Source organism: Lichenostomus cassidix, chromosome 2 (assembly GCF_008360975.1).
Source record: "Lichenostomus cassidix isolate B80296 chromosome 2, HeHo_3.0, whole genome shotgun sequence".
Classification (NCBI taxonomy): domain Eukaryota; kingdom Metazoa; phylum Chordata; class Aves; order Passeriformes; family Meliphagidae; genus Lichenostomus; species Lichenostomus cassidix.
Genome location: NC_139482.1, coordinates 70320748 through 70337215, shown reverse-complemented (window position 1 = coordinate 70337215; position 16468 = coordinate 70320748). Strand labels below are relative to the sequence as shown.

The window sequence follows — 16468 nt, the reverse complement described above, 5'->3', positions numbered from 1 at the left end:
TGTTGCTGAGTTAAAGGACTGGATTAAATTCACAAACATGAAGCAAATCCAGGTTTTCTGGTGCTCTGGTCTAAATCTTAAAAGAACTCAGTATTCTTCAATTTATATGGAGACATCTGGATTCTTATTACTATCTGTCTGCTTTCTTTTTCAATATACATAATTCTTTCCAAGGAGGCAATAGTTGTAAATAGACAACTAATCTTCTAAACAAATAGTGTTTAAGGAACCCAAGAATTTGTGAATTGTGCTCTGGAATGCAAGAAAGAAACAAGCAAAGTTCTACTATTTGATTTATTTTCATTATCTTATTAGATTTTTCCTGGTTCTAGTCAGTATTTCTTGACAATAGTGTTGCTGAGAAAGCTAGTTTGATTTTTGCTTGGAGCTGTCTTTGGAATTGGATTAGAGACTTACAAAAAATATAGACTCATCAGAATTGACATCCAGTAGAACCAGTAAGCTTCTGACAGAACATTAACAATAAAATACTGATTACTTTCAGTATGAAATTAATATATCATAAAATTAAATATTAATTAAATTAAGTAAATCCTAAAATTTATCAAGATTTTTGACAATTACCATATATTGATTGACTGCTGTCATATGTAATTGATGAGGAAATTGTATGTCAGGATATTTACATTACAGTTCTGTGTTCCCTTAGAGATTAATTGAAAGAGTTCTTAAAAAGGAACTTAACTTGAATGAAGCAAGACTGGATATTATTTCTGGATGTTTGTAAAGGCTGGAAGTTTTCAAAAATGTCCTGTTTCTACTTAAAATTCTGGTTTGGTCATAATTGCTTAACATATTTTGCCTCAATTCTGTTTAAAGCCGTCTTCCTGAGCAGTTTAAAAAACTGATAAGTATTTAATTTGCACATTAAAAAAATTAAGTTAGCAGAGGTTTCAAAAATTTTGCAAATCCAGTTCCTTCTTTAACCAAACTCTGACTTGTAACTTCTGCTTTTGAAGTTGTTCTTAACTGTAAACACACTTCGAAACCTAACTGCAAGTCCATTTTGCTTATTTCCTCTAAAATTCTTTATTTTCAGTTAAAAGCTTTGATGTTTAGCAGATAAAATGGTAGTCTATTGTGAAAGCTTGAGACCATGATCACATTTTTCTTTTGATAGTTCTGAGAATGAGGCTTGAGTAGTTTCTCCTTGTAAATGCCTTTCTCATGCTGCTATCTTTGTTTTTAACTGTTCGGACAGAACGCATGATTTCCATATCAGTTCCCTATCATATCAAATGAAAGATAGGAAATGAATGCACACCAGTCACTAAATGAAACTGGTAAATTGGTTCCAAGTCAGAAGGACTTCAAAACTGAACTTATATCCACTTCACGAACACTTTCATATCTTGGCAATGTTAGAAAGCCCCAAATCAAAAAATGTGTGCATATATCATCCAAAGCCACCATATTCCATTTGCCCATTATGGGTAGTGGTAGACTTAGCTGCCATATTTTTTTAACAATCCAAAAATTCCTGGGAATTACTGTATCAACTCTTGTTTGAAACTGATTTCAGTATTTAAAAACTATTAGCCCACTTCATTCCATCTGGCATTAGAATCAAAGTTTGGCCTAGAAGCAAACATATTTTGAAGAGTTGCTGTGAGCTTTTCACTTGGGAAGTGTGATAGAAGGAAGCTGAGTGAGTCCCATCTATAATGTTATCAGCTTGACTGGAAAGATGCAAATCACAGAAGCCAGTCAGAATGTTGTGTATACGTATGACAAAACTAACTGCAATTTAGAAACCATAGATTTTCTTCTTTATCTACCTGATCTTAATGAAAATGAGAGTTACATAACAATTTGGATAATACATTTGTAATCCACTTAGAGTTGAAAAAAACCAAAATGCATCCTTACAGCTTGCAATTTATTAGATGGAAACAACTTGTTCTCTAAGACTGATAAGTGTTGAATCCAAAGTCATGTGTCAAGTGCTTGAAATAATTGCTGCTAGGATAAACTTCAGTCCTGAAGGATTTGTTAGGGTTAGTAAATCTCCTGCAAATACTCATAATTTCCATAAAACAGTTAGAGAATGGAAAACCTGCTCTCTTCCTATGTAATAAGGGTACGCCTAACTTCAATACCCACAGCATTTGCTTTAAGTAGGTTGTCTGATATTCAGTCTAAGGGACTGAATCTTCTGCCACATCTCAAATTTGCCATGTGTCTAAACCCCCTATTTTGCATAATTCAAAATGTTTATTATTGCTAACCTGCCTTTGACATCAACTGTTCTGAGAATCTGATCATTTTAAAAATACATGTTGTGTTTTCAATGATAAAATTAATTCTTATAATCAAATTCCATTTCAGTCATATGTATTCTCAGATTTCCCTGTATTAGCAGTGATTTCTAGCTAGGCTGTGTATTGCTGATTAGCAGAATAAGATTTGATGGGAAGAGAGCATTTCAAAAAACACTTGAGTATTTTTGAGAATTTCATTTATCTAGACTTAGGTTCACAGTTTCTGCTTTTTATAGATTCTTTTTGTTTGTGTTTTTTAGTAGGTACTATTAACTTGTGCACATCAAAATCAGAGGAACATCTTTAAAAATAATCAACAAACAAAACTAAAAAACAGAACACAAAAGGCATCTGTAATACAACAATCACTTGCTAACATTGTGTGTGCACTTTTTTCATCCTGAAAGCCGATCTGGTTTTGTCTTACCATTTTGTCTTAAGCCCTCTGAAGCAGTTGTAAGCCTCTTAAATTTCCTTCCAGGTTGAAGGTCTCCAAGGGTTGAACCTGAAGACAAGTCTGCTGTAGTTCAGGTCTTCTCTGTAGCTGGTCCTTCTCGTTAACTTAAAAGCATTTATGAGGCTACCACGTGAAGTGTTGGCCTCCTCACTATTGGAGTGGCAAGAAGTTCTCTGTTACTTGCTCATGCTGGTCTTAATTTTTGTAGTGTGGTAGTCATCTGTGCTGAAGTACAGGTTTCTGCTTCAGGGCTATTTGTGTTATGTTCTGAAATGTTTCACGTTTCGAGGCCACTTTTTTCCTTAGTACTTGTATAAAAAAATGGGAATTGAGAAACCTCAGGTCCTGAAGTATGTTTGTGACAGTGGCTTCATTGCTAGCTGTTGTCAGAGAATTTAAATTTCTTCTGATTTCTTCTGACTCGAAATGCACAGATTCATTCAGATTCCAGTGTAATGGGATGTCATACGTGTTTTAGAGGGCATGATTTAGGACATCTGGAGTTCTACGTTTACTTGGCAAGGAGGAAGGACTCAAAATGTCAGTTAAGGAACAAACAAGAAAGCTTGTAACAGTATGAAAATTTGAGGAAAACTGGGTAAGCACAGGGGCCCTTGATAATTCAGAGGACAGCTACTTTGAAAAGAAAATTTCTAAATGCCATATAGTGCCTTCACAACATAAAACTACCTTTCTAATGTTATCTGAAGTATTGAGTACTTCATAGTGAAGTATGCAAAAATTTTACAAGGTAATTCATATGTAGAATATATTATTCTAATATAATTGGAAATAATACTTCTTGTGCAACATAAGTATTGTATAATTTTAGAAGCACTGTTTATTTCCTCAACTTTTTGGCCTTGGCCTAACAAGACTGCTGTTCACATACATCTCAACTTGTTCAATCCCAAATTGCAGGTTGTTCTTCATAGGTAACTTCTGAATCTATCATCCAGTAACTTAAGAAGTCATTAACAAATGTGAGTCAATAAAATAAGACCCTTGAGAAAGCTAAATTTTGAAATTCCAAAACTCAGCAGGCAAGCTACTCGTTCCAGATATGCACTTCTCTTTTAAAGTGTAATTGGATTAGCTGCATGAAAACAAACATTTAAAAATACCTGATCTGAAAATCTTGGTCCCATGCATTGTTTTAAGTCAGTCTTTGTAATTTTTTTCAGGATGGTGGCTGTAGTGTTTAGAAATTTTTAATAAAGAAAAAGCAGAAGAGCCATTGAAATTTGTAATAATTTTCTCCCCTAAGGCAAACTCAATTGTTCAGAAATGCCTTTTCCTTGTAGGAAGATTAACCAACCTCAAGGCTCTAAATTTCTGTTCTGTGCATTCCTGGCGTAGAGGAGTATCTGTTTGGTTCCTTCCTTTCCTAGGCTGTCTTCAGCAAAACTTTTGTGTATCATTCTTAAGCAGGGTCAGCTCCTTCACCAAGTTGCAGGAGTTCTACATGTTATCAGCCCAGCGAAGCATGAAGTTAAACTTTAGCTGGCTTTATCAATGCTCCTGAAGGTGTAGCTTCAGCTTTGTAACAGGAGAGGGGGAGAGAGGTTGGGGGTTGTTTATATTAAAAGTCGATTCTTCATAAAGGTTACAAAGAAAAGGTTAAAAGATTATCTTTTTATTTAAGAGAATGTTATAGAATTAACAAGTGGGGGTTTCTGGTGTTGATTGCAATAGTGCACAAATTGATTAAAAATCATTACATATTTTGGTGGAAGAACACATTTCTTAACTCATAACTTAAAGAGCTTTTAATCTCAGTTAAACATTTGACTGAAATTACATTATAGCTATTTGCAAGTATGATTATGTAAACACCTACAAACTTCTTCAAATAAAAGCTACATTTGTAACTGACTTGAAAGCATCAAGGTTTGTATCATGACAATTATAATGGTGGCATTAGTAAGGTTAGATGAGGTGCAACTGTAACAATGCTGTGTTGTGCTAGAATTATGTGTCTGTTGTGACATGCTACGAAGTGACAGCTTTCTCAAATATACTATGTTCAGAATCTTCTACTATGTAACAGAAACATGCAGCAGAGTAATCTACTTTTAAGGTTGAATGGGTGAAGTCGTAATGACTTCTAAGAATTTTCAGCATCATCACAGTTCACTAAAAATCAATTCTTGCCGTCTGACATGGGTTTGTCTGACATGAGTTTTTTTGGCTTTCTACGCCTTCAGACATGTCTTATTCCTATTTTCCTTAATTGGATTCCTGAGTTTTTATAGTTTGCATTGTTTTTCTAACTTTTTTTATTATTTATATCATTCTAGTGCAGGGCACTCCTGATCTGCAACTGTTCTGGTCTCTGAAAATATTTTACAAGAGTAAAATATTAACACATAGTCATTTCCATAAGAAAAATTCCTTAATTTGTGTTCTTTAAAATTTTCAAAAAGTAACAAATTAGTATCTTACAACTAACTGTGAATAAGTTACTCAATTGCAAGGAAGTGCTAAAATTAGGTACTTTACCGTGAGAGCATTTTCTGACTTTGTTGCACAGAAGTATTTGCAGATCAGCATTGCTGAATACTAGAGAGATTTTACATATTTTATTCATTGTATCCTCAGTTGCGCTTTTGTATTGCTGCAGTAAAATTCTGTGCATCAAACAAGTTACTTTCATGTAGCAAATGTGGTGTACTGTAGTTACTCCTTCAGTTTTTATGCAGAACTGCAAACTGAGTGAATCTTTTTTCCATGAGGGCTAATTAGCAAAAGAGTCTTAGTAACAGATGCTCAAAAGAGGAAACAATTTTGTTTGCAGCCTTCTGTAACACTTTTTACCAGCAAGGGCCAATGCAATGTTTCTGCTGTGCATTGTCCTCTATGTAAATGTTTCAAAATGCCACATTAAATTGTTTCCAGGCAGTGATTAAAAATCTCATTGAAACGTTCTTGTTAAAAGTCACTAAAACATTTTTCATTTTGCATGGAATAAAGTAGATATGAAACTATTCTAAATAGGCTATCTAACACTTCAGCATGGTAGGTGTTCTGTGCTCATCTCTTCTAGTTAAGCAGAAGAATCTTTCCTTCTGGTAACTGCATATTTAAGTGTGATTAGATTAATCTGAGAATTAGTGAAATGTATGTATTTATCTTGTCATTTCTTACGTAGGTTTCCCTAGATGTTCTAACTTTGAATGGCTATTAAAAGAACATTTGCTATATATTTTGCAAAGGTCCAGGGGGTTAAAATTTGAAGCTACCATATGCATATGACCCCAGCATCAAAACACATAAAATCCCAGTGCACACAAATTATCACTGGCCCATTTTGGAGGAAACACTGGAACATGAGAAAAACGTAACAGTGACTGAGGGAGTGGAGAGGTGAAGTAGGTGGTAACAGCAGCTAGAATTAAGTGGTTTTGAATTTAAAGCTGACTCTAGATCTTTGAAGATCACTGTAAAATTTCAAGAATAGCTGTGCAAAGGTTTATTTTCTTTCAAGCCTCTTTATAAGTACTGCAGAAGAGCTGCATTTTTTGGGGTGTTTTTAGTCTTGTGCATCTCTTCATGTCAATTCAATGAACTGAATTCAAAATCTTAACTGACTGTAGAACATTCCTAAAACTCCACTATTTTAAAATAGAAATTTAAATGAGATTATTCTTTCTAGTAAGATAAAGTATGTTTCAAGATCTCCCATTCAAATTACAAAAATTCTGGTGTATGATATTTTTTTCCAAAAAAATGTGTAGTTTCAATGGGACTATACATTCACTTCATGGTTTAAGCTTTGCTACATGGAGACAGCTTTCTCTGCTGCCACCACATATTTGCTTCATTTAGATCTGTGCCCTGACTGCCCCCATACTCCCCTTGCCCCAAGAAAACAAAATACTTGACAGCATCTGCTCCCAAATATTATCCCAAAAGCTTACAGCGAGTCCTTGTCAGACAGCTTGAAATTTTGACTTAGCTAACCTAAGGTCAGTGAAACTATGGAAAATGTTCACCAGTTTGCTTTCAGACCAACTCTGCTGCATGTGTTCATAAGTTCCATAAAGATTGCATGCTTTATGTTTAATACAAACGGTATCTTTTTTTTCATACCCATCCTTGCTTTTTATATTTTATTTTTGTTTCCCTTGCCTTGGTTGGATGCCTGTGTGTGTTTAATCCAAATCCCTGTCCAGTCCTGGAGTTTGAACTACGGAAAGCCAAGGAGACCATACAGGCCCTTCGAGCCAACCTGACTCAGGCTGCAGGTGGTGTACATAAACCTTTTCTTAAGTCTCTACTTTAAACAATGTAGAAGTAGCTGAGCTCATCCTCTGTGAGAGAGTAAAATTTAGTGACTTTTTTTTTCCTCCCCAGAAAATGAAGTTCCTTTGCAGGAACGAAAAAATTATAAATCAAGTCCTGAAATTCAGGTAGGTGGCTGATGATAAATGAGCTTTGCATGGATTTTAGTATAGACATGCTTCCATAGTTGGAAGGAGGATAAACCAAAGATCTAGTATATTGTTTTCTTTTTTTTTTTCCAGGAGCCAATCAGACCTCTTGAGAAAAGAGCTCTAAACTTCCTAGTTAATGAATTTTTATTGAAGAATAGTTACAAGCTTACATCAATAACATTTTCAGATGAAAATCATGATCAGGTAACGTTTGCTTGTGGGTTTGTTTGGGGTTTTTTACATGCCTGTTTTCCATATTCTGATCTTGTCATAAGTGACCTTAAAGGATTTTTCCTGTTCATGTAGTTCACTTCATATATAGGAGTACTCCAAGAGTTAAATATGTTAGTTAGCATTTTCATATATAAACCACAGTTTGAAAACACAGCAGTTTGAGCAGTAGTTTCCCAAAATTTGTAGGAAGAAGACAGAGTGCTTGCATTCTTTAAAGGAAGCAAAACAAGAAGTGAAATACTGTGAGTTACATACTTCGTTGGATTCTGGTGGGACACACATTCTATTAAGCTCAAGGATCTGGATCTCAAACATAATCTTCTCCTTAAATCCTACTCAATTGGCTTGTGCAGGATGTACAATTTACTCCTTGGTTTTCTTCTGGGCATATGTATGTGTGTGTGTGAGTATACTTAATCACCCCATGGCACTGAGTACAGTATTGAAGAAACTCGTGGTTATAAGGTGTTATCCTAGATCTTTCCCAACACAGCTGTGCTTGGATGCATTTTTCATAAGATGACCAGTTTTATGTATCTGTTGGCTTGCATTTGATGGGAAGAATATCTTCAAATGTTTGGAAGGTTCTAATTCCATTCTGACTGTTTCTGGGTCGACAAAACACCCAGTAATATCAACCAACCCAATATGTATTCATCACTAAACTGGAATATTACCAGAAGAATTAAATACTGAATTTCATCCAGTTATATCTGTAACTGGTCCTCCTATTTTTTTCATACATTTCATATCCTAATCTGTAAAGCAAATAGGTTGTTAAATAGAATTTCTGAATCATCCACCTCCACTGAATATTTGCACTTAACATCTAAATACTTGTGAGAATGCAGTCCCCAAAAGAGAAAAGATGAATAGTTTAACCTTATTATTTGTGTTCTCAACTAAGACGATTTTGTGTTGTGAGACAATCAGAAAAAAAAAAGCAAAATTCCTAATTCTGAAAGGTAAATATAAACGTGCTGCAATTAAAAAATAATAGGGACTTTTTTTCTACATTATTGACATACTACTTTCAGAAAATAATCTTTCTTCAAATAAATGTATGTGACCAGACTATGGAAAAAATATAGTGAAGACTGTATTTTTTTACTGTAGTGAACAGTAGGAAAAAAGTTTTAACGAAAACTTTGTCATTGAAGAGACCATCACAACTCTTGTGTAACAGTGCACATATTTATATATACAGACACTGAACAATCTTGTACTAATAGGTTGATAACATGTCAGTGAGAAAAGGAAGAGCATAGAGTGACAGTTTGAGACAGGAGGCCCTTGTTTGCACCTTACTGTCATTCATCTGCAGAGCTGTTTGAGCTGTTTTAGACATCAAGAGGAATTTCTTCACAGAAATGTTAAATGTTGGAACGGACTGCTCAGGGAGATGATGGAGTCGCTGTCCCTGGAGGTGTTCAAGAAATGACTGGACATGGCATTTAGTGCTCTGGTCTTGTTGACCTGGTGATGATCAGTCAGGTTGGACTCAATGATGTCAGAGGTCATTTCCAACCTAAATGATTCTGTGATAGTGTAGCTCTCTGCCTCAGGGAAATTACACCTGTATGTGTGAATGAAATGAGAGCAAAACCAATATCTCTACCTTGTATCAACTGCATTGGCTTCTGCTAGAATTTGAGCATTATTATTTCTGATTCTGGAAAGTGTTCATGTCATAGGGAAAAAATGGTAAACTATGTGGTTTTGGAAGGTCTTGTCTTTAGTGTGTTACCTTGAGCTGCTTTTAGGGTGAAACTGCTTTGGTTCATGACATGGATCCTTCCTCTGCTGTTGTTTCTTGCTGAGTTAAGCCTTAATCTCATTTACTACAATACAATCTTAATGTGATTATTTTGCCATTGCATCACCTGTGGTCAAATGAAGAAGAGAAATGAAAATAAAAGGAAGTATACTGTATGCTTTAGTTTCTTTTATTCTTTTGAAGGATTTTGAACTTTGGGATGATGTAGGATTGAACATTCCAAAACCTCCTGACCTGTTACAACTCTACCGTGACTTTGGAAACCATCGTGTTGCTGCGAGAGATGTGGTGGATGCGTCAGTTGGTGTAGAAGATGATGAGTTAGAGGCTGACACTCCTATCCTTGGGACCGTCCCTGTCTTTGAAACAACACCACAGTCAATAGAAGTAAGACTGTACAGAAGAAACGTTACAGCTGTTTGCCATACTACTTAACTTTATTGTACTAAACTCTTTTGTTTCTGTCTTGTGTTTAGCAATGTTTAATAGTGCAAAAATTAGAAGATCAAATTAGTGTGTTAAACAGTGAGAAATGGTCTTTGATGGAACAAATCCAAAGACTTGAAAGGTATGTATTTGTCAACCAATTCCACTGCTGATAAATGTTGGATAACTTTTCAGTGTTCTTCTAGCACATATATGAAAACATGACTTAGATACAGGAAATGACTGGGAATTCTTCAGGGCAGGGCAGTCTTTCCTTTTCAATACATGGTATTTGATTCAGTAAAAGGGAGAGACTACAAACTGACTATTTCCCTATTATTACCTATATAATTAAATTTTGTAATCAGTTTTGTTCTTTCAATATAACTTCTTTGTTTCTTTGGAAAGAGAATCTCTTGTGATGTGTTTTATGCAGGTTTTCTCTTCAGTTAGCTTTATGTCACTCCTTAGTGTGTACAACTTGCAAACACTGTCAGAAAGATGCTTGTTTTTAATATCTGATGTCAATACAGCTTTTCTTTCTGAAGAGCAAGACTAGTATACATGACAGTATCTTTAATAGACACACAAAAGAAAAAAACAACTCTAAAAGTTTGGTCAAAACATAGCATTCTGTAAGCCAAAAGATATCATTCCTCTTAAGAGGTGTACTAATGCAGCATATGGGAAAGTGCATAAATTTTAAGTGGCTTTATTGGCTTGCATAGATATTGTTTCAAAGCCAGATAGGATAGAACGTATTGATCCACCATTGTGGTACTTTAAGTTTTGAATCCTAGATAGAGTTCTGTCATGTGACAATTTGTGTCAGTGCTCAGATTTCAGCCAGAAGGAGATAAAACTGTTGTTACTCACTTGTTTCATTGATTCACTCAGAGTTCAACAATTCTCCTGCTACTAATTATTTACTAAAATACGCAATGAAACTAGTGCTTATTTGAACAGTTTGTGTGATGAAAGTTATTTTTGTTACAGGAATTTTTAAATGTACATGAATTGAAGAGGGAGCTCTTGAGTATGTTGAGCTCTTCAGTATGTTGTCTTTGTGCTGCAGTCATGTGATTTGAACAGCATTCGCATGAAAGCTACAAAAATATTTAATATTTTGCTTTTTCAGTGAAATAGATCTTCTCAAGAATGAAAACTTTGCTGTATCAACAGTTTATGGTGTAGCTCCCCATCCTTCTTTAAAACAAGTGCCTCTCACAGTCTCAGAGGACAATGGACGGTACTTGGATATCAAGAGCTCTGAGAATGACAATAAACATGGAACTGCTGAGGAAACAGGCCTTGCTTTATCAGCCGAACTGGATTCAAGGACTTCTAAAGATGATATGCTAAATTCTGTGCCCTCTAAAGAGACAGAGAAACTGTCCTCATGTGCTCCATCATCTAAAGCTGCAGTCCACTTTGATAAACCTAATAGGTTAGTGATAAGTTGTAAACTGCTTGCTATAATTTAAAATTCTTGTAAAATGAGTAGATGTTTTCCTAACTCTGAAATTCTGCCAAATGAATAGATCATTTGTGTTTTGAAGGCAAATGGAAGACTTTACATACCTCTAGGGTACAGTGCTGATATTTTTATATTGTTTCTAATCTCTTTAAGAAGGAGTATATATGACAAACCTACAGTTTTAGTATTAAGTTTCAGAATTTCTGTTCACTTTCTACTTGTTTCTAAAACCAGTTCTGTTTGTTGCAACAAAAAAATTAGAATAGTGAATGGGAAGACAAGATATAGTTCCATTCTCTTTTAAGTTTTAATTCCTAATTCTCTTCCGTTCTGCTTAAAAAGTTGTTGGAAAAAATTGTTACTATTTCTATGCAGTTATGTATAACTCTCCTAGAAAGCAGTATTATTTTTCATTTACTTAATTTTTAATTATCAGGAAGGTATCTAATGGCATACTGCTTTTTTGAGTTTTGATTTTGTGGCAAGCCTTCATTGGGTAGCTATGATTCTTTTAACTAAAATAGCATATTCATGTTATGTTATTACTCAGAGACTGAGTTTGTGTGTGTAAGTGTTCTTGAGAAAGCCTTTCCAACCTGTACAAGTGTTTTTATAGTGAAGAGGGGAAGTGACCTATTCGTTAAGTGATAGATAAAGCACTGTGGTCATTAGGAGTAACATGGACCACAAACAAATGAGGGTACGTACAAGTTGTAATTGTTACCGCTGTGGACAAAGATATGCAAGTAGATCACCTTATGATCTTACTGTTGCTGATCCTAGGGAAGCAGGCAGCCATACTTTGTATTTTGTCAGTTCCCTTAGCAATCTTTTGCTGGTGTTGGTACTGTATTTTGTTTCTAGAATTATCTTTCCATCTGAAAAAACCAAGTAGAAATCTGTGTGACATTCTGTGCAGATGGAAAAATAAATGCAAACTTGCAGTGGCGGGAAGAAAAAGAACAACTGAAAAAAAAGAGCTTCTTGCAAAACCTTATTATCCTGCTTTTTCTGAATTTTCTGAACTTCTTGCACTGACTAATAAGGTCAGGGCCACTTTTTCAGTGACCACTTTTAGAACTGGACAGAAGGAAAGATTTCTGATTTATGAATACAGTACTTTAGAGTCTCATAACAAATTTCTCATAGTTGACTATACTAGTGTTTAACAGGAAAGTAAAACAGCTTAGATCGTTGTGGAAAATAGTCAGTGGTTCCATTTATGCTTTCCAGATTTTCTTTTTAAGTTTCATTCATATCCTAGCTGAAAATCTAGGCTATGTAGTAATCAAAGCTTACAACTAATGTGCATTGATTGCTGTATACTTTCATTTGGCTGTTGCAAGTTTCTTTTTGCACAATTAACAGTGAGTGCTGGGTGGCATTAAGTGCATGAATATTAGATTGATGGTTTGGTGGTAGTGAGGATGTATATCAAAATAGGATTAAGTCGCTGCGTGAGGAAGGAACTGTAGAAGAACAGCATTTGTTTTGCTGCTTACAGCTGTTTTAAATATAACTGCACATGGATTTATTTGAAAAGTAGTTCAATGAAGCCATGAATCCCCATTGAGTTAACTCAGAAGTCCCCTCAAATGCAGTTCACTGCAGAAATAAGAAATGCATGTGTAATATGTAGCTATTTTTGTACTCTGCTTTGGGCTTAATATGTCAGTGAAGGGTCAGAGGAAAGCATATTTGATACAGTGTTTTATAGATCAGTATCTAGTACTAAATTTTCTTCCTGGATTATGCCCTAGGTTTGTAATAATGCAGTAATTTTTTTTTCACTAAAAGATTAGATTATTTGTAAAGTGTTTTGAGATGTGTGGGATAAGCAGCACAAAAAAATGCTGGCTATTTATAGATTTCCATACAGGGTTATTTGTAGAAAATAATTACTATGGTTTATTCAGAATGTATTAAGGGTTAAAAACTAAGACTCTATCCTAAGAGGCAAGATTGTTCCTACTGTATCTATAAAGTGTATTCTTGGCATAAATCTTGCCCAGATGGGAAGAGAGGATAGAAGAGGAAGTGAGCCTGCTTTGTGTGACTGCAGTCAGAGCAGCTGTGCGTGCATGCTGGCAAATGAGGACATGGCCATCATTGGAAAAATGCCTCAGCTAACAGATTGCAATGCAAAGCACTAGCAGTGGTTTAAATAGATTGCACCAAATGTGTTTATTCAACTAATTTAAAGTGTGTGGTAATTTGCACCAAATACAAGGTGTTTTCTGCATATAGCAGCTTTTTGAGTGAATTGACTCTTTTGTCGCAGAGTTACATGGAATAGAATAGCAGTGCTTGGACTTTTTGTTCATTGTACTTCCTTATATTTCAACATCTTCACTACTGGCATCTGTTGGCCTTTGAAGAGACTTGCCACTGACTTGTGTGTGAAAAGCCTTGGTCTTTTATCAATTCTGTCCAGTATAGCCATCAAGGATTTTGTTAGACTTCATTGAAGAGAAGCCTTCTTGACTCCAAATATTGCCAGCAATCGTAACAATATTCATGCTGCCCAGAGCTTGCTGTTATTTAACCCACAGGGAAATTCAGTGGCATATTGTCATACTTAGTTTTCAGTCTCTGCAGAGTGGGAATGGAACTTTGCCCTTATGTAGGATTTTAATTAGAATTCCAAATGGGAAAGGATCTGACGTTCTGCAGAATGAATGCCAAGTTGAAGGACAGCCTGGGCAAAGGGCTGGCCAAAGCCTTGCCGCTGTGTTAATGTTAAGCTGCTGCTTTGCAATGTTTCTCATGTTCTCCCAGTGTAAAAAAAAATGTAGAGCTTTGAGTAGAGCCTGTTAGTCTGTCAATCAATAATATTTTACAGCATGAGGACTAACATATTGTGAAACAGAGGTCCTTTACAACTGGCTACCATTTAAGTAGTTTAAGAAATTTTTTTAAGTGAACCTTGCACAAAACCAAGCTGATTAACATTAAAACAGGTTTCCTTCATTAAAGTAGAAAACGTACTTTAAAAACACATACTGTTAAGAAAAGAGGTTGATTTCAAGTAATAAATAAAAATTCTTCTTTAATATTCTAAATAGTGAGAAAAGGAAAATTGGTATATTTATCAATATCCTCCTGGATTAGTTTAAATAATTATAAGTAGGAGCTTTGATTCATAATGTGCTTTTTCAATTAGAAAAGGGTGTATTTACTATAGGAAGTATTATGTTTCAATCTATTAGATAAAATGTATGTCCATGCACATAATGGTTTCTAGGATTTTGTGTGCTCAGATGCATTTTTGAGGGTTCAAAGGTGTTACCACTTTCCACATAAGAAATAGGAATTTCCTCCTCTCAGTGTCATTAGAGGATTCAAACAGCAGATGATGGTAATGGGTGAGATGCTTTCTGTGCATGTTTTGGAAGACAAATGTTGTTTTTCTTCTTTAAAGACAGTGGATGAAGCGGTGTTAGATTAGCATCTAAGTACAGGCCTCAGATAAGGCAGAGGAAGTTGTCATTACTGGGAAAAATAGGGTGCTGCTTCTTGCCTGTTTAAGGTAGTGGTCAGTTTAATTGTTTTCTGGGAACATTTCTGCCCAATTACCCTCTACAGACAAGGCTGTTTTCAGGCTGTTATCAGGGTTTGATACGCATGCTTAGGGCTTTGAGTAGCTCAGCTGTGTTGGCTGGTGGTGGATGTGGCCATGAGGCAGTGCTTGTGCAGATGCACCCTTTATAAGGGCTTACACAGCAGGTTAAGGTTGATTTTGAGGTTCTGACTGCATTTGAATCCAATGTTAGATCCCAAAGTGGCCGTTGAGCAATCTCTCTTTAAACCTGAAACTCATAACTGACTACTCAAATGCTTTTATGCAATGTGCAGAATCAGAGCATTAAGCAAAAATACTGTTTCTTGTGATTTCTGTGCCCACCCCACCCTGTTTGCATAATTGTATGCTTCCTCTTGTATTGCCTAAGCTTCCTTTTCCTCATGCTTTAGTCCTATTTTTGTCTGTGCAGCAGTTTGAAAGATGTTATATTTTTTAGAACTAAAAGTAATTTCTTAATTAGGACGCTCAGTTGTTTTCTTGCTACAAACTAAAAGCCCTAAAAGTCAAAGATAATTTTAAAACTTCTGTAGTATGTATCACTTAAACACACTTTCTGGGTGTCATTTTACCTAGCTGATTGAACCAGAGTGAAAGGACTTGCATTATCACCTTTCTGATTTATGCTTTTTCCCCCCCCCTCCCTTTTTGATGATATTTCAGGAAATTGTCACCAGCTTTCCATCAAGCACTACTGTCTTTCTGTCGGATGTCAGCAGACAGCCGTTTGGGATCAGAGGTATATTTCCCAGTTGACATAAACTAAAAGAGCCTTATTTTGCATGGCAGCTATGGTTAAACAGGCAATAATTGCTTTGAAACAAGACATATACCAAGAGATGAATCTATGTGCATGAAAGTTAAAAAAATAAGGATATACTTTCAGATTTTATGCTTAATATGAAACCTAGTGATAGAAATGTAATTACTGGGAAGTTTTGAGTCTCTACAAGTGGATTCATGCTTTTGAAATTACTGACACATCAAGAATTTACAGCTTAATGTGTGGGAGTAAATTAAATACTTTGTCTGGTAAGTGAGCTGCCTGCTGCAATTTTTATTATTCTTTTCAAATGATATTTTTCTGTTCCTGTGCTTTTAAAAAAAGCAAACAAGCAACTTGGTTTTCTAGGTATCTCGGATTGCAGACAGTGAAAAAAGTGTCATGTTAATGTTGGGACGCTGCCTGCCTCATATTGTTCCTAATGTGCTGCTTGCAAAGCGAGAGGTGAGGAACCCTGAAATTTTAGATTTTATTTTTATCATGATATTTTGTTGCTCATTTTGAAGATGTGTCTAATTTCATCAATGTCTGTTACTTGCAATCATGTTCTTACTTTTGTGCATGCATCTCTGCTCCTAGAAAATGGTTTTACACCTCTGTCAGGTGAGTTCAGTAAACCTGCATGGTATCCTAATATTTCTTCCTTTGCTTAAGGCACCCATTAGCATTCAGCAAGACTGTTACTGTAGGTCCATCTGTTTGTGGTAGCACAAATGTTTTTGTTAAGGAAGACCATATCAATGTGTGTTGTAAAGAACAAGGGCTGTGAGTTCAAACATTGTTTGGTTTATTTTGTCTATCAATTTAAATAAGGATTAAAGTTCAGGTTCTTTTGCAGCACCATGTACTTCAACAATGAAAAATTCAACAAAAAAGTTACTTTAATGTCTTTTTTTAGAAGCTCCATGTATCAGCCAAGTAATGGTTCATCAAAAATACCCCTTCATAAGAAAATGAGCACTCTTGCTTATATGTTTTCCTTAACTTTAAAATAGAACTAACTAAAAATTATGAA

The 16468-nt window shown here is 35.3% G+C and overlaps 1 protein-coding gene across 5 annotated transcripts in view; it reads left to right on the top strand.

The window, feature by feature from the left end:
* Window positions 1-16468, top strand: part of RELCH (RAB11 binding and LisH domain, coiled-coil and HEAT repeat containing) — a 76864-nt gene that overhangs the window by 18015 nt on the left and 42381 nt on the right. For 4 of the 5 annotated variants that reach the window (XM_085052077.1, XM_085052076.1, XM_085052079.1 and 1 more), the window contains exons 3-10: window positions 6915-6986; window positions 7096-7151; window positions 7266-7379; window positions 9370-9573; window positions 9663-9754; window positions 10751-11059; window positions 15333-15408; window positions 15802-15897. In XM_085052077.1, the coding sequence (XP_084908203.1) occupies window positions 6915-6986; window positions 7096-7151; window positions 7266-7379; window positions 9370-9573; window positions 9663-9754; window positions 10751-11059; window positions 15333-15408; window positions 15802-15897 (1019 nt within the window). The remainder of the gene's footprint in view (window positions 1-6914; window positions 6987-7095; window positions 7152-7265; window positions 7380-9369; window positions 9574-9662; window positions 9755-10750; window positions 11060-15332; window positions 15409-15801; window positions 15898-16468) is intronic. The other variant, XM_085052078.1, reaches the window with a different exon arrangement.